Genomic DNA, 16,767 nt, shown 5'->3' with positions numbered 1-16,767 from the left:
TGGTCAGCTCTTATGGAATCCAAATGGAGACTCTCATAACACTGCTTTAGGGAGTGGCACAAACCTCAGGCAGAGTTGATGTCAGAATCTACATTCCCACTAGCACCCATTTTAGTCTGGCACCCCACAGACCCCCATAGATCTTAATTCACCAGCTGATCAACATGCAGAAAATATTCCATATAACAAAATCTGCCTCTTGATCCAGCAATTAACATCGCCATAGGACCAGGTTCCTCGGTGACAACCCGCATCAGTTCCCAGTTTGAATATTGTTCCTGCTGAAGACTCCAATCCCGTCCCAGTCCCCCAGCCCTTACCCCAACAGCAGGACCCCTCTGTCCCAACCACTGGGTGAGATTCCCCAGCCCCGGCCCCAGGTCTGCTCAGCCAGTGTGCCCCAGCACCCCCTCACCCTCAACACACAACCCCTGCCCGGAAACCTGGTCATGGCCCACCTTGAGGCAGTTGTAGCCAATGATGCAGAGAAAGGCCACCAGCGTATGCAGCAGGCTCAGGCAGCGCAAGGCAGGCTCCATGTAGCCCGTGCTCTCCTCCAGGAAGTAGTACACCATGTTCTCATCCTCGTCCTCCTCTGCCTCTTCACCGACCCCTGAGCCCCAGCCAGAGCCGCCGCCAGACCCTGAGCCTGCCAGGTCCCCAGCTGCTGAGCCCTCCAAGTCATCTTCCCCTGGTGGGGAGTCTGAGACCTGAAGAGGAGCAGCGGTCAGTCATGGGAGAAAAGACGCTGCTGTCCTGGCACCGGGCTGGTCATTACCAGAACCCGCTAACAAAATTAACAGCCTCCAATCCTGAGGTTGGGCTGGGCCATGGTCAGATACAGTCTCAGAAGGACTGTCAATCAAGACCAAGGGGTGGGCTCAGAACCCTAGCTAGCAAATCAAGCTCTGTCCTGGGAATCTCACTACTGACCTGAGTGACAGAGGACTGAACACAGAATCGATCATCTCGGTAGTGGAGCCTTAAAGAGTGGGACCACTAATATTTACACTAATACTAAAATTAGTAGTAGCTGGCATTCATACAGTCGTTTCTGTATGCCAAGTACTGTTCTAAATCAGGCAGCCAGTGAGCGGTAGTGCCAGGATTCGATCTCACAGAAGTCATGCTCTGATCGCTCTGCTAGTCCCTTCTGTCCTGTTATCTAGACCCCTGGCAAGACCCCAAGGATCTGTTTGTCTTTCGGGAGGCCTGGTTCTTAACCCTTTCCTTCCATTCCATGAGCTTCCAATTTCTTGCTCCCCACACATTTCTCTTTAGCTTATGTGAAAGCCGAGAAATTTGACTGAATTGGTGGGTGTTGCAGAGGTGAAGGCTTGTACCCAGGGGCAGACAAGTGGCAGAGCTGAGCATGGAACCCAGAACCGGCTCCCTGTTCTAACTCCCTCAGTCACTCTGTCCAGAGGGACCCACACTCACCCCCCAGTGGGTCCCAAGATTCAGTGTCCAGCCTGAACCCTTCTGCGAACCCTGGGCCCAACACCTTGGCTCTGTGAACTCGTTAGGGGCTGAGCCTCCCACCCCACAGCCCGGATCCTCCTGGCCCCTCATGACCAGCACCTTATAAAACAGCAGGATGAAGTTGATGGCAAATGCCAAGAACAGGGCAAGAAATCGCAGGGTGTAGAAGTTCCGGGAGAGGTAGTTCTATGATGAGGAGAGAAAGAAAGAGAGTTCACAGGCCACCGTCTTCCCATAATCCAAGCACCTGGGTCCTCAATATTTGGTCCTACAACCTCCTACTTGAGTGCTTCCTGTATACCAAGACCTGGGCTAAGGGCTTTATTTGCATGGACTTGATTAATGCTCACCACACTCCTATGAAGTGGGTACTGCTGATATGCCCACTTTACCGATGAGGAAACGAGGCCCAGGGAGATGAGATGCCCTGCTCAAGGTCCCATAGCCAAGAAGTGACAGACTTGGGATTTGCAACCAGGCAGTCAAGCTCCAGAGTCCACGCTCCCAACCATTCTGCTCCGCTAACCTTGCGTGAGGTTCCCCTGTCTCTACCTCAGGCAGAGCACACCCACTGCCATTGCTCCTTTTTTTTCTCTTCACCTTTCTCTCCATCCCTCATTCTTCCCACAAACCCTCCCTGAACCACCTTCTGTCCAACGTGTTTCCCTTAGGCCCTCATGTCAGGCTAACCCTGGGAGAGAAGACAGGACAAGTGGAGCTCTGGAACCTCCCTCCCAAATGTCCTCCCTTCATCCTGCCTGAATGAGATGAATTGTCCCCGCAGTCGGAGTAGCTGGGGCTGGTGTGGCAGCTCCAGCCTGAAGGCTGACAGCCAAAAAGCAGGCCATAGCAGGAGGGACAGAGCCGTGGCCTTAGTGGACTTTGCTCCAGACAAAGGATTTAGCCCAACACGGGGGTAGGATGCCTAAGCTGGTGGCCCCGGATGAGCAGAGGTGTGGAGATTGGAGAAAGGATCGTGAGCAGGGAGAGCCAAGTGGGGACCACCTAAAAATGCTGCCCTGTGTCCAGGTCCTGGCTCTGTCTGGGACCATCTCTGCCCTCTTCCCAGCCCGGCTTTCACTCCAGAGCAGGGTGGGGAGGAGAGGTGGTGTGAAGAGGGTTTCAGCATGCCCGTGCTGGGTCCTCACCAAGAACTTCACCCTCTGCACTTCCAGTTCTCCCCAGAATTCCAGGCCCCCACCTCTGCCTTCTTCCTTCTTTGGATGGGGTGGTGGAGGCTCTGTCTTCTTGGGGGGTTCTGGTGGGGGTTCGGGGACTTCTTGTTTCTCCCCATTCTCAGCACTGCAGGGCAGGACAGAGTGAGGAGGTGCCTGGGCAATTTGTTCATTCATTCATCCATCCATTCATTCAAAGCCATGCATAAGGGGCCACCCCCTTCCTGGCCCAGGTGTAGATGGTACTGGGAACACAGTGATGAGACAACCTCAGGCCCTGTCCTCATGGGCCCCAGTCCAATGGAGTACAGCTCCATCACCAGGCAGTGGCAACCCAGTGCACTCAGGGCTGGCACGAGGGAAGCTCAGGGGGCTGTAGGAGCCCAGAGGAGACACCCGCTGCTACGTAGGGAGGTTGTATCAAGGTAGGCTTGAGCGAAAATGGAGAAGATGAGGAAGACTGAGATGAAGCATGGGGCAAAGTGTTCTGGGCAGAGGCCTGTACCCCCAAAGGCTTAGGGGTAAGAGAGGAGCATTCATTCACTTCTCTCCTCCCTTTCACAGAGGCCCTCCTCTGGGCCTGGGCTGGGTGATGCTGAGGACACAGGGGGACCAGGACAGCCTCCTGGCTCAGACTCTGACCTCAGGAGGCTCAGTGCAGGAGGGAGGCAATGATAGAGAGGCTGGGCCCTTTGGGCCCCAAGGCCACTCACTCAGCTTTCTCGGGCTCGGGCTCAGGTTCTGGCTCTGGTTCTGGAGACAGCTCCTCTTCCTCTCCATCCACCTGGCGGCAGGGCAAGCATCAGAGCTGAGCCCCCATCCCTGAGGGGCTACAGGGCTGACCTACCTGCCTATTTCTGTGTCTCTCTCTGGTCACTTCCTTGGGCCATCTAAGTTTCACAACACCCCCCCACACACACACATGAAGAGGGATTATGACTCTTACTTTACAGAAGGGAAACTGAGGCTCAGAGAGGTGGAGCACCTTGCCCAAGCACTGTGTAGGGTCAGGCTGACTCCAAGTGGGGCTCTTTCCCCCCAGACTCCCCATGCCCTCGACAACCACACCACATGAGGCACTCACTGCACTGAGGGCCTGAGGATGCGGTGCGGTCCTTAGTCACCTGGGCAACTTGTTCCTCACAGTCATTTGTATCTCTGAGGGTCTCTCCCAGTGTCCCTGACCCCACCTCTGCTGTTTTTAGTTTTTGGTCCCATTTTCCCTCAAATTGCGTCTTGCGGTCTTTAGCTCTGCATGGCTCCAGATATCTTTTTCTTTGTCTCTCCCAGAAACACCACCTTTTTCACCGGGAGCCTCTCTCCAAGTCTCCACCTCTGAGTCCATTTCTCTGTCGCTATCTCTGTGCGTCTCTTTCTGGTTTCTCTCTGCTCACCCGTCTCTGCGAGTCTCTCCCCCTCTTGTCCCTCCTAACCCCAATCTCTCCCAAACCCCAAAGCCCTCTTCCACCCCCTGCACTCTCACCCCCAGCTTCCTCTTGAGGATCGGGGAGCCCTCTGGCGTGGGCGGCTCCACTGGCGTCGTGTCACCCATGTCCCCGAGGCCTCCCGGGGCCCCTTCAATCCGGAAGAGGCCCCGGTCAGCTGCGGCTACCGGCCGGTCACCGCCTCCAGCGCCGGCCTCGTCTTCTGCCCCCTCTTCGCCGGCGCCCTCCGTGGCGTCGCCCGCGCCCTCGTCCTCGCTCTGGCCTTCTGCGTCGCCACCGGATCCCGCCGGCTGCTGGTCGTGCACCTCATCGCCCGTGGGGTCGGGCATGCCGGCCAGTAGTTCGGTCACTGTCACCTTCTTGGCCCCCTCCACGAGACCTCCGCCGAACAGCGAGCCCCAGAGCAGGCAGAGCGCGCCCGCCGCCAGCCCCGCGCCCGCGGCCCCCGCCTGCGCCACCGCCGTCCAGAGCAGCGAGCCCGCCGCCGCCGCCGCCTCCCGCGCGGTCAGCCGCCGCAGCCGCCGCACGCGCCGCCGCAGGCCGCGGTAGCTGAGCCCACGCAGGGCCCGGGACAGCGCCGCCGCCACGCGCGCGGCCGCGCCCGCCGCCGCCGGCCCCGCGGCGCCCTCCTCCGCGCCCTCCTCCGCGCCCTCCGCGCCGGCCTCGGCGGCCCCCTCGTCCTCGTCCTCCTCGGGCTCGCCCTCGGGCTCCGAGATCTGCGCGGCGATCTGCATCTCGAAGATCGTGTCCTCGCAGAAGCTTACGAAGAGCTCCATCTTCTCCGACTCGCCGCCCTCGTTCACCACGTCGAAGATGAACTGGCGCTTGGACTCCTTCACCTGCAGGCGGGCGTGGGGCGGGGGGCGGGAACCGGTCAGCAGAGCGGCCTCCGCTCTACCCGCGTTATCGATAGCAATGTTCACTTTATACGCCTTACATTTTAACAACAAAGCAGAGTTCATCATTTTCGTTATTAATAATAAACGTATATGACGCTCGCTGTAGGTTCTCTTGTAGGAACTTCAACAAGGCCAGGCTCTGTACCAAGCATCTTATATATATATTATCTGATTTAATTCTCACAAACAGCCCCTAGGGGCTCTTAACCTCATTTTACAAACGAGGAAATGGAGGCCCTGGAAGTCACGTGCTCCGGTGACGCCCTGAGACGTGGCAGATGTGGGATTGGAATTGCCGACAAGCTGGCTCCAGAATCTATGGTTTTAGCTCCTTTGAGAGACAGCATAGAGGCTGAGGGCAAAGGTTCCGCAGCCAGCCTGCCTGGGTTCAAATCCCAATCCTGCCACCGAGTAGCTGGGTGATTTCCATGTAACTCTCTGGGCCTCAGTTTCCCCCTCCATAAACTGGGGGACAATAGTAGGACCTATGCTATAGGGTTGGTGTGATGGTTAAATGAGTTCATAGCTGCTGAGGGATTAGAACAGCAGCTGGCACCTCAGAAATGCCACATGGTGGTCACCATTACTGTACTGCTGCAGGGGTGCTCCAGGTCTACACCGAGGTATGTGGACTCCTGACCAGCCGGGGAAAGTGGGACAGGAAGGGGTGAGCAGGTGGAAGTGTGTGTTTGGAGGATCACACTAAAGGAATGAGTGTCACGTGGGGAGCGTGACACAGGCAAAGGGAAGGGAGGAGCTCCCAGAGCATGGACAGGAGTATGAAGGGCCAGGGATGAACCTGGACACAGGGATGTGGCAGACATCCAGGTGCAACGATGGTGCAACCACTTTTAGGCCAGATTGGGGGGATGAGTATACAATGGTGCTCCAAGGGACACAGTTGAGTGTACAAATTCTTGAGGGTTCACGTGGACTATGTGAAGGGGCCAATGTACAAGAGCCTTGTGAGAGGGCACCAGGAACTAAGGGAGGACTGGGTGAGGAGGGTGTGGTGGCATGGGAAGACTGGGAAATATACAACCATGTGGGGCTCAGCGTGCACGTGGAGATAAGCATATGCGGCAGGCATGCAAGGGCCGGAAGCCAAAATGGGGGGTGGGGATGGTGCTAGTATTGAAGGAGTCTACAATTCTCAGGGTCAGTGCGTGTCAGGCAGGCACAAGTGTACAAGGGGGCCCTGGGAGTCAGAGTAAGGGCCCAGGACATGAGGACAGGGCTCAGTGTGGGACATGAGCCCAGGTGTGCATGAGCCAGGTGTCCAGTGAGGAGAATGAAGGGCCCGGTTATTGAGGAGGTAATGGGAGTAAAAGCCTCAAGGGCTACAGGTGGGAAGGGGTGTGCAAGAGAGTGTGGAGGAGTATGCAGGTGTCTGGGGGCATCTGAGGAACAAATGGAAATGTGAGTTTAAGGGGCGTGCAAGGGGTATGCAGGCTGGTGTGCATGTGTGTGTGAGCAGGAGGGCCACCAGGGCAGCAAAGGCATGGCTGGGGGCTGAGGGTGTGTGAGGGGCACTGGGAGTGTGAGAGAGTGTGATAGGAACCACATGCAAGCTAAGTGCGTGAGGAGGGCAGGGCTGTGCTCGGGCCACACGAGTGTATTCTTGGGGTAAGTGAATGTGTAAGAGCACGCAAACATTTGGATTGGCATAGGAGGGGCTGAGACAGGGCCAAGAAGTAGGCCTGGCCACCAAGGACATGTGGAGGCTCTTATGGGGGTTTGAAAGGATGGTCCAAGTGTGCATGGGTGATCGTGAGTGTGCCAGGGCTTCAGTGAGGGCATGTGGGAGGTGAATGACTGAAGGATGGACAATCCTATGGTGTACCAGAGCTGCATCCTCTGAGTGTGCAAGAGATGTGCATCCACATGTGGGTCCAGAATAAGTGAGATGTGCGTTGTGTGCTAGGACTCGGGGGCACGTATGGTGGCTGGTGAGGGCTGGGCCAGCATACCTTGGCCCCCAGGTCCCCCAACGTGAGTGTGCAAAAATGTGGGCATGGGTAGGCTAGGGCCAAGAGAGGGTATCCCAGGGTCTGCTGAAAAGGTGAGCAAGGGGTGGGCTTGGTTGCATCAGGACTATCAAGGCTCCCAGGGTGAGTGTGCAAATGGTAGGCATGGTGTTGGAACAACCACATGGATGCTGCTTCACATACAAGGGGTATACATCCATGTGTGTATGCACGTGGCTGCAGAGAAGTGGGCAAGGGGGACCTGAGGGTGTGCAAGGGGACTGCAGGGCTCATAAAATGTGTGCACAAGGGTGGGCATGGGCTTTCATGAGCAGAGCCAAGGCCCACCAGGGTCTTCAGAGCGGGTGTGCAAAGCATGCATAGCCCCGTGTGGGATCCAAGCGTGTGAGGAGCGTGCGCCCGGCCCCGAGGCCCTGGGAGGCCGGCATGCAGGAGCGCAGGTCCCCTGACCTGGGGCATCTCCCACTGGGTGCGGTTGGTCTCTGAGATCTCGAAGTAGATGCGCTCGATGCGGCGCGAGGCGCCCATGATCTCGATGCGGCCCAGGTAGGGCCGGAAGTACTCCAGGATGCTGTCGGCCAGCTCCAGGAAGTTGCGCAGGCGCGGGTCGTGCGGCACGTGCTCCGACAGGTCGGTCAGCAGCACCGCCACGTTGAAGCCGATTTCGCGGGCTGGCTCCTGGAAGCGGTTGGCGAACTCCTCGCAGTTGATCATCTCGTTTTCATCGGCCTCGGAGCACGACAGCAGGAACTGGATCTCCGGGCCGCTGAACTGCTTCTGGCTGTCCATGGCCTGGTGTGGGCAAGGGTGGGGAGGTCAGAGGGTGGGGAGTTGTTTGTCTTCTTCAAACAACTGTGGGCTCTTTGTGAAGACAGGAAAGTCCAGAATCATATCACCAGCACCCAAGGCCGGCACTCAGCATGTTGGCACGGCAAGGCTGTACCAGCCCTGAAAAGACTGAAATCAGCCCTGGCCGGTTTGGCTCAGTGGTTAGAGCGTTGGCCTGCGGTCCAGAGAGTCCTGGGTTCGGTTCCAGCTAAGGGCACGTACCTCGGTCGCAGTTTGTCCCCGGCCCCAGTTGGGGTTGTGTGGGTGGCAACCAGTCGATGTGTCTCTCTCACATGGATGTTTCTCTCTCTCTTTCTTCCTCCCTCTCTCCCTCTCACTCTATCTGAAGATAAATGCAAATCTGTTCTCGGGTGAGGATAAGAAAGAAAAAAAAAAAAAAAGTACTGAAATCATGCTTTTCTGCAAATCTGAGCCACCATTCCCTGTAAGATACATTCCATTTTCAGAGATGGTAAGATGTGAACTGATAAAACTAAGCTCTTGGGTCGTAAGAGATGCTGCCCTACACTGTCTATGTGCCATCTGATGTGCCCCTTCAGTCGCTCTCCACCCTGCCTTCCTCCCCCCTTCCCCTGCCTGATGGCACCACAGTCTGCACCATAGGCTCTCTTGGTCCTCTGGCTGTCGGTGGGGTCCATCCAGTTGGGGTCAGGTAGCAGGAGGAGAACGGAGCTGTGGCCTTTCTCTCCTTGACTTCTTCCCTGTGCTGACTGTGTCCCTTGCTCCAAGGTGAGTCCTACAGCCCTGTCCACACAGCTCCTTCTACCTCCAAGTTAGGGAACTACTCTCCTCCAGGCCAGCCCCTTTGAAGACAGGGCCCTGACCAATATATGCCACAACCTCTGTCCTTTTCCCAAGTCTCCCCTACCCCCCATTTCCAGCAACTAATTGACGCCTGATGCATGGAGGCCTCTAAATTTCACCTGGTAACAGAGTCATATGCCCATCACCCCAGAGTTAACAAATGCTCACGATGAGATATTTTTCAAATTCTACATATTTTAGAACTAAAACGTTACAGGTGTGATTGGAGGGAGCCCTCTCTGATATCCTTCTCTTGCTCCATTCCCCACCCCCAAGGTACCTGCCATCTTGGAGTTGGTGTATCCTTCCAAACACGTGTCAATACTTCTACTCTCTATATCCCATCACTTCTCACAAAATATACATACAGTGTCCTGTGCTTTTTTTAATTTAAAGAACCATGTAATTTGAAAATTGCTTTTTTTTTTCACTCGACGGTGTGTTTTCTAGATCTATCTATGTTGATATCTAGATCAAATTAATTCATTTCACTGAGGTGCAGTATTCCTGTTTTTAAATATAATACTCTTTATTCTCCTGATGATGGACACTGAGCTTGTTTCCAGTGTTTTACTTCGCAGACCACACTTACATCGAACATTCTGTTTTTTGTTTTTTTCTTAATCCTCACCCGAGGACATTTTTCCATTTTTTGTTCAGATAGAGCGGGAGGGAGAGAGAGGAAGAGAGAGAGAGAGAGAAACATCAACGTGAAGGGACACATCGAGTGGCTGCCACCCGCACGACCAACCAAGGCCGAGGACAAACTGCAACCGAAGTACGCGCCCTTAGCGGGAACCGAACCCGGGTCTCTCCGGACCGCAGGCCGACGCTCCAACCGCTGAGCCAAACCGGCCAGGGCACATCGAACATTCTGGTGCTGAACTCCTATGCAAGAGGTTCTCTAGGGAAGTGTTCCAAATGTTTTGACTGCACCCACAGTAAGAATACATTTTACAAAAAAGAAGTTTCATGGCACAGTTCTGACTTTCACTGTGCAACTCTGTAATGTTCTATTTTATTTCTAAAGATGCTGGTCATGACTTCACTAAATTAATTTCATGACCCACAGATAGGTTGCACCATGCAATTTGAGAAATGCTGCTCTGGGGTATGAATAAAAGCGAAATTTTCTGTCTCTAAAAAGTGCTTTGTAGCCAAGAACTTTGCAAAATGCTTTCTAAATGAGTAACATGCTTTGCAAATCATGAAGCACCCTAGAAACCACAGAGCATGGAGACATAATCACACAGGAACTCCTCACCTTCTGCCCTCCTTCCACAAAACTATCTCCTCCCTTTATGATGCAGTGTGACAGTGTCCCTCTCAAAAGCCCCCCCACCATGCCTGGGACTCCATCCCCTCCATTCAGTCCTGGACTCTGCTCTTGTGATTTTCTGCTCTCTCTTTGTCATCCTCCATTTGCCCCTACCCCTTTTTTTGTAAATCCTCACCTGAGGATATTTTTTCCATTGATTTTTAGAGAGTATGGAAAGAAGGGAGGGAAGAAGGGAGGGAGAGAGGGAGAGAGAGGGAGAGAGAGAGAGAGAGAGACATCAATGTGAAAGAGACACATGGTTGCCTCCTGCATGCACCCCGACTGTGCCCTGTGGGATCGAACCTGCAACCCTTGGTATGAGCCCTGGATTGGAAATCAAACCTGAGACCCTTAGGTGCTCGGGCTGATGCTCTATCCACTGAGCAACACTAGCCAGGGCCCCACTCCCTTCTTTTGAAAGACCTTCTTCTCTGACTGTTGTCAGTTTCCTATTCTCAACCTCCAAAGGTTGGAGGGCTCCCAGCCTGGAATGTGCATCCCTGTCTTTAAACATACACGCTCCGTGGAGATATCACTGCGCTCCAAGGATCTGGAAACCATCTCACACCAGTGATGGCCAAGTCTGCCTCCCAGCCCTGACTGCTCTCCAGAATCCAGACACAGCTGCAACCCTACCAGACATCTCTTCGTGGATCTCTACCTCAAGTTGGAAATGGCCAAAACTGAACTCTTGATTTCAAAACCTGTCCTCCCACAGTCTTACCCATCTCAGGAATAGCATCCCCACCCACCCAAGTGCTGAGGCTAAAATCTTTGAGTCATCCTTGATTCCCCTCTTGTATCTCACCACCCACACCTGATCCATCAGCAAACCTGTCAGCTCTGCTTTCAACAGATCTAGGACCCACACACTTTCCCCCCTCAATGGACCGCCCACCCTGGTTTTGCCCCCCATTGTTGCCCATTGGACCATCACAGCAACCTGCTCCCTGGTCTCCTTACTCCCCATCTGTCCCCACAGTCTGTTACCTACGCACAGCTGAAGGGACTCAGGAAACATCTGAGTCAGGTCACATTCCACCCCACCCCGCTTCTGCTCAGAATCCTCCCTTGGCTCCACCTTATTCAAGTTCAAAGTCAAAGTCCTCCCTGCAGCCAACCGGGCCCTGCACGTCTGCCCCCTCACCTCTCAGACTTGATCGCCCTCAGCAGCACTCTCCAGCCTCTCAGCCTCCTTTGCATCCTTCTGCTCCCGCCTTCCAGCGTTGACACTTGCTGTCGCCTTCACCTGGGATGCTACAACCTGCCCCCACCTGCGCCACCTTCACATGGCACCTTTCAGCTCTTAGCTTCGATATCCATCCTATTCTAAAATGACTTCCCGGACCACCCAGTTCACCGCATTTACGCAACCCGTGCTCTCTCGCGTGCCACCCTGCTCATTTCCTTCAGACCACAGATTATAATCTGAAATTATTTATTTACTTTTTTTTTCATCTGCCCTTCCACACTGGGCCATCGGCTCTGAAGGTGGGAACTCTGTTGTGCTCACTGCTACACACAGAGCTCAACACATATTTGTCAAATGAGTTAAGCATCTTGGAAACTGAGAAGAGTTTATAACTATTACTATTTAAAAATTAAAAAGTCCCTTTTGAAAAACCCTGAACTTGCTTTTTAAACCATAAAGAAGCTGAAAAGCTGCCTTGACAAGTGTGGCTCAGTTGGTTTTGAGCATCATCCCGTACACCAAAAGGTTGCCGGTTCGATTCCCGGTCAGGGCACATGCCTGGGTTGTGCGTTCGGTCCCCAGTCAGGGCTCATATCGGAGACAACCAATTGATGTTTCTCTCTTGCATTGATGTTTCTCTCCTCTCTCTCAAATCAATAATAATATAAAAACATATTTTAAAAAAGGAACTGAAAAGCATATTGTAAAAATACAAAGGTCTGCGAAGAGTTTGGAAAACCACACAGTGCCTGGGAAATGGTCAAACATTTAGAAACGAAAAGATGGCCGTACTGCAATCTCTAATGAACTACTGTGTCTGGGCTTGACAGGAGGGCTGCGGACATCACACGAGGAGAGCCCCTGGGACAGGATCCTGATGGACAGCCGCACCACCACAAAGACATGCTGGCAAAGAAACCAGAAGCAAACATTCCGCTCCTGAGCCCGCCGGTGTGGCTCAGTGGATTGAGCTTCGTCCCATGGACTGGGAGGTCCTGGTTCATATCCCCAGTCAGAGCACACGCCCAGGTTGCGGGCTCGATCCCCAGTAGGGGGCGTGCAGGAGGCAGCCAATGTCTCTCTCTCACATTGATGTTTCTCTCTCTCCCTTCCTCTCTTTCTGAAAAATCAATAAAGACATATATATATATTTTTTTAAATTCCACTCGAGTCTGATTGAGCTTCTTGACCTAAGTCCAAGTTTACAAGAAGCACAGGGGACAGAGGACCAACAAGGTTGCAGCAGCCAGATCCTAACTGGGAAACGACAAGGAGAGCAGCACTGCTCAGCGCTAGCCTCGAGCCCGGGGGGGTCCTGAGCATCGGCGTCGTGGCCGGAGCAAACCGAGGTGCGCTCACAGTGAAAAACACATACTGGGTCTTGAAACCTTAGTGTGGAAAGGGAGAATGTCAAATAGTAATTTTCCAACTGATTATATGTCAAAACCATATTTTGGATATACTAGGTAGAAGAAAACATATTGTCAAAAATGATTTCGCGGCCCTGGCCGGTTTGGCTCAACGGTTAGAGCGTCGGCCTGTGGTCCAGAGAGACCCGGGTTTGGTTCCTGCTAAGGGTGCGTACCTCGGTTGCAGTTTGTCCCCGGCCCTGGTTTGTCGTGCGGGTGGCAGCCACTCGATGTGTTCCTTTCACATCGATGTTTCTCTCTCTGTTCCTCTCTCTCCCTCCCACTCTACCTGAACAAAAAATGGAAAAATGTCCTCGGGTGAGGATTAAAAAAAAAAAATTATTTCGCGTGTTTCTTTTGACTTTTTCTAAAGCATGGGTACTAGGAAACTTTCTTTCTTTTCTTTTCTTTTCTTTCTTTCTTTCTTTCTTCCTTTCTTTCTCTCTCTCTCTCTCTCTCTCTCTCTCTCTCTTTTTTGCAATTTTGATTAATTTATTTTTGTTACAGATGTTTCTCCTCCCTCCCCCCCAGACACCCTCCTCCTGATCCCCCCCACCCCAGAAGTTTTAAATTATGTGTGTTGCTCTCATTGTCCTGCTCTCCTGGGCCATTCATCTGGCTCCAGCAGACCAAGTGCCAGAAAGAGCAAAAGTGGTGGAGGGGAAGCAGCAGGCAAAAGGAGGTTTAAAGAACTAGGAACCCATCGCAATGGGTGGGCCCTGTTTGGATCCTGGTTCAAAGAAGTTGCAAAAAATAAATTATATGTGATATTTATGAGTTGCGAATATTTGAATATCAACTAGATAGTTGACGGTTTAAAGACCTGTGAATTTTTTTGTTTTGTTTTATATTGTTTTGGTTTTGGTTAGGGGTGATAATGACATTGCAGCTTGTTTTTTAAAAAAAGGAAAGCCTTTTAAGACCATCTAGTGTACAATTCCGTGTATATGAAGTGTCCAGAATAGGCAAATCTATAGAGACAGAAAGCAGATTAGTGGGTGCCAGAGGCCTGGGTGGGGGAAGTGGGAAGTAACTGTCACAGGGTATGGGGTTTCTTTTTTTAGGCGATTAAAATGTTCTAAAATTATATTGTAGTGATGGTGGCATAATTCTGTGAATATACTAAAAAAAAAAATTATTGAATTTTACATTTTAAATGGGTGAACTTTGTGATATGTGAATTATATCCCAACAAAGATATTTTTATATCTTGTTTTATTAAAAAAATTTTTTTTCTTTATTGATTTTTAGAGAGAGAAGAAGGGAGAGGAAGAGAGAGATGAAAACATCGATGAGAGAGAACATCTATTAGCCGCCTCCTGCATGCCCCCCACTGGGGATCGGGCCCACAACCTGGACATGTGCCCTGACCTGGAATCGAACTAGCCACCTCTTGGTGCATGGGTCGATGCTCAACCACTGAGCCACACTGGCCGGGCCCAACAAAGATATTTTTAAAAAGAAATCTTTTAATTTAGAGATACATCCAAAAATATTTGCAGATTTAAAAAAATTTTTTTGAAACTCAAAACAGTACTGATCAAGAATAAATTAGTAGCTATTAATGTGTTTTCAACCACCCGAAAGGACTTTCCAAACTGAAGAAGAAGTTTGGAATCTTCAGAGTATTTATTAATGGAGATGTGTTTTGCAAACCGTCAAGAACTCTGTCAACCATGAAGCACTTGGGAAACTATAAAACAACACTCTATAGTTTTAATGCAGATTTACATATGAATGTAAATGCAGAAATAAAAAACCCAGAGAGTGGGTAATAGTGGCAGCCTTAGGAGGTATGGGATGAGCACAGGATCAGGGGTCAGGACAAAGGTGACCTCCATCATAGCTGTAAATTCTGCATTTCTTTACAAGAGGAATGTATTTCTGTATTATCTAGTTCATTAAAAATTCATCAACTAGGCCCTGGCTGGTTTGGCTCAGCGGTTAGAGCGTAGGCCTGCAGTCCAGAGAGACCCAGGTTTGGTTCCCGGTAAGGGCACGTACCTCAGTTGCAGTTTGTCCCCAGCCCTGGTTGGGTCATGAGGGTGGCAGCCACTTGATGTGTCCCTTTCACATCGATGTTTCTCTCTCCCTCTCTCTCCCTCCCGCTCTACCTGAACAAAAAAATGGAAAAATGTCCTCAGGTGAGGATTAAAAAAATAATAATAATGAAAATCAATCAAATAGTTTAAATGATTTTCTACATAAAAATAAAATATGCTGTGTGGCCAAAAACCAAAACTAAAACCACCATATCATAAGCGAAGTCAAGAGACAAATGATGAACTTGAAAAAAATAAGTACAACTCCTATCACTAACAATATTATAATCAGTAAATATATAAAGAGCCCCTAGAAATCAAGAATAAAAAGAGAAAAATCAGCCAAGGCCATGGCCATTTCACAGAACAACTCATGTGAAAGAAATAACGTGAGAGGACGATTAACTGCTCCCGACACTGGAGACACGTGAATGAAAACTGCAACGCAGCGCCGTTTCCACCTATCAGATTGGCAAAAATCCAGATATGTGACAATGCGGTCTGGTGGCGAGGCTGTGGGGAAACAGGCACTCTCACATGATGTCAACGAGAGGGAAGATGGATGGCAAAGTCGGTCCAAATGACAACTGCATGTGCCTTTGAGCCAGCAGTCCCACTTTTATTATTATTATTATTTTTTATCCTCACCCGAGGATATTTTTCCATTTTTTGTACAGATAGAGTGGGAGGGAGAGAGAGGAAGGGGGAGAGAGAGAGAAACATCGACGTGAAGGGACACATCGAGTGGCTGCCACCTGCACGACCAACCAGGGCCGGGGACAAACTGCAACCGAAGTACGTGCCCTTAGCGGGAACTGAACCCGGGTCTCTCCAGACCGCAGGCCGACGCTCTAACCGCTGAGCCAAACCGGCCAGGGCAGCAGTCCCACTTTTAGAAGTGTCTTCCTGGGTACAAGGCACATTCAGAAGCACGTGGGCTCAGGGGTCATCGCTGTAGCCTGCGTTGCTAATGGACCATCGGGAGACCCCCTCAGCACGCTTCCATCTCCTAGTCACCCACAATATCTGTGCTATAAACTGCACCCTTGTAAAGGGCACAACTACCCAAGGCAGCCCTGACCACAGAATGTGCTGTCATAGCAAAAGACTGGGCACTAAGCCAGTGTCCGTCAGCAGGGAATAAGGAAATAAACAGTAACACGGGAAGCGGAATACTGGGCACCTGTAAGGAAAAGAATGAGGGCACTCCCTGTCTCTCCAGAAAACAATAGAGACTAGTGCCTGTAGTTCGTGACCGAGTATAAGAGAAAGGAGGGAAATACTACCTGAAAAAGTAATGGAAGGATACACAAGAAATTAATGCTTACTCAGAGCAGCGGGAGTGGGGGAAGGGGAGGTTGAGACGGAGGTGAGACTGAGACTTCTCACTTCCTACCGTGTCATATTTTACATTAAACATTTTTAAAAATTGATCTTAGAGAGGGGGAGGGGGAGGGAGGGAGGGAGGGAGAGAGGGTTTTACTGCTTTTGAATTGTATGAATATTTTGGATATTAATCCTTCAACAGATATGTTGTTTGCAAATATTTTCTCCCATTCCCTAGGTTGCCTTTTCATTTTATCGATGATTTCCTTTGCTGAGCAGAGAATCATTTTTAAATTATGAATGATGGGTACTTCAGCTTCTGCATAGTACTTTTTGGTTCTTTTGCAGCCCCACTGAGACTCTCCCCCTAACCCTGCCAGTCTGGAGAGCAGGCCTCGGACCCCCAGCCAGGGCCGTGCTCCCAGGAGGTGCTCACCGCCTCCTTATGGGACTGGATGGTACTCTGGAGCTGGACCTCCTGAGCTCTCATCCCAGCTTTGCCCCTTATTTGCTGTGTGACCTTAAGAACATTACTTCAGCCCTGGCTGGTTTGGCTCAGTGGGTAGAGCAGTCGGCCTGCAGACCGGAGACACCTGGATTCGGTTCCCGCTAAGGGCACACACCTCAGTTGCAGTTTGTCCCCGGCCCCAGATGGGGTCGTGTGGGTGGCGACCAGTCGGTGTGTCTCTCTCCCTTTCTTCCTCCCTTTCTATCTGGAGATGAATGCAAAAATGTCCTCGGGTGAGGATAAAAAATAAAATAAAAAATAAATAAAGTGGCACAGAACGATGCACACAGCCGGTCCTCTGCATCTGCAGATTCCCAGCTGCAGCTGGTT

General features: G+C 51.6%; 1 protein-coding gene across 5 annotated transcripts in view; it reads right to left on the bottom strand.

Moving 5' to 3' along the window:
* Positions 1-16,767, bottom strand: part of RYR1 (ryanodine receptor 1) — a 118,950-nt gene that overhangs the window by 11,237 nt on the left and 90,946 nt on the right. For all 5 annotated transcript variants that reach the window (XM_036276091.1, XM_036276092.1, XM_036276089.1 and 2 more), the window contains 6 exons: positions 7,440-7,781; positions 4,141-4,941; positions 3,371-3,441; positions 2,631-2,784; positions 1,582-1,668; positions 459-710 (listed from right to left, as the gene is read on the bottom strand). In XM_036276091.1, the coding sequence (XP_036131984.1) occupies positions 459-710; positions 1,582-1,668; positions 2,631-2,784; positions 3,371-3,441; positions 4,141-4,941; positions 7,440-7,781 (1,707 nt within the window). The remainder of the gene's footprint in view (positions 1-458; positions 711-1,581; positions 1,669-2,630; positions 2,785-3,370; positions 3,442-4,140; positions 4,942-7,439; positions 7,782-16,767) is intronic.

Source organism: Molossus molossus, unplaced genomic scaffold (assembly GCF_014108415.1).
Source record: "Molossus molossus isolate mMolMol1 unplaced genomic scaffold, mMolMol1.p scaffold_m16_p_21, whole genome shotgun sequence".
NCBI lineage: Eukaryota > Metazoa > Chordata > Mammalia > Chiroptera > Molossidae > Molossus > Molossus molossus.
This window is presented reverse-complemented; position numbering and strand designations above follow the sequence as displayed.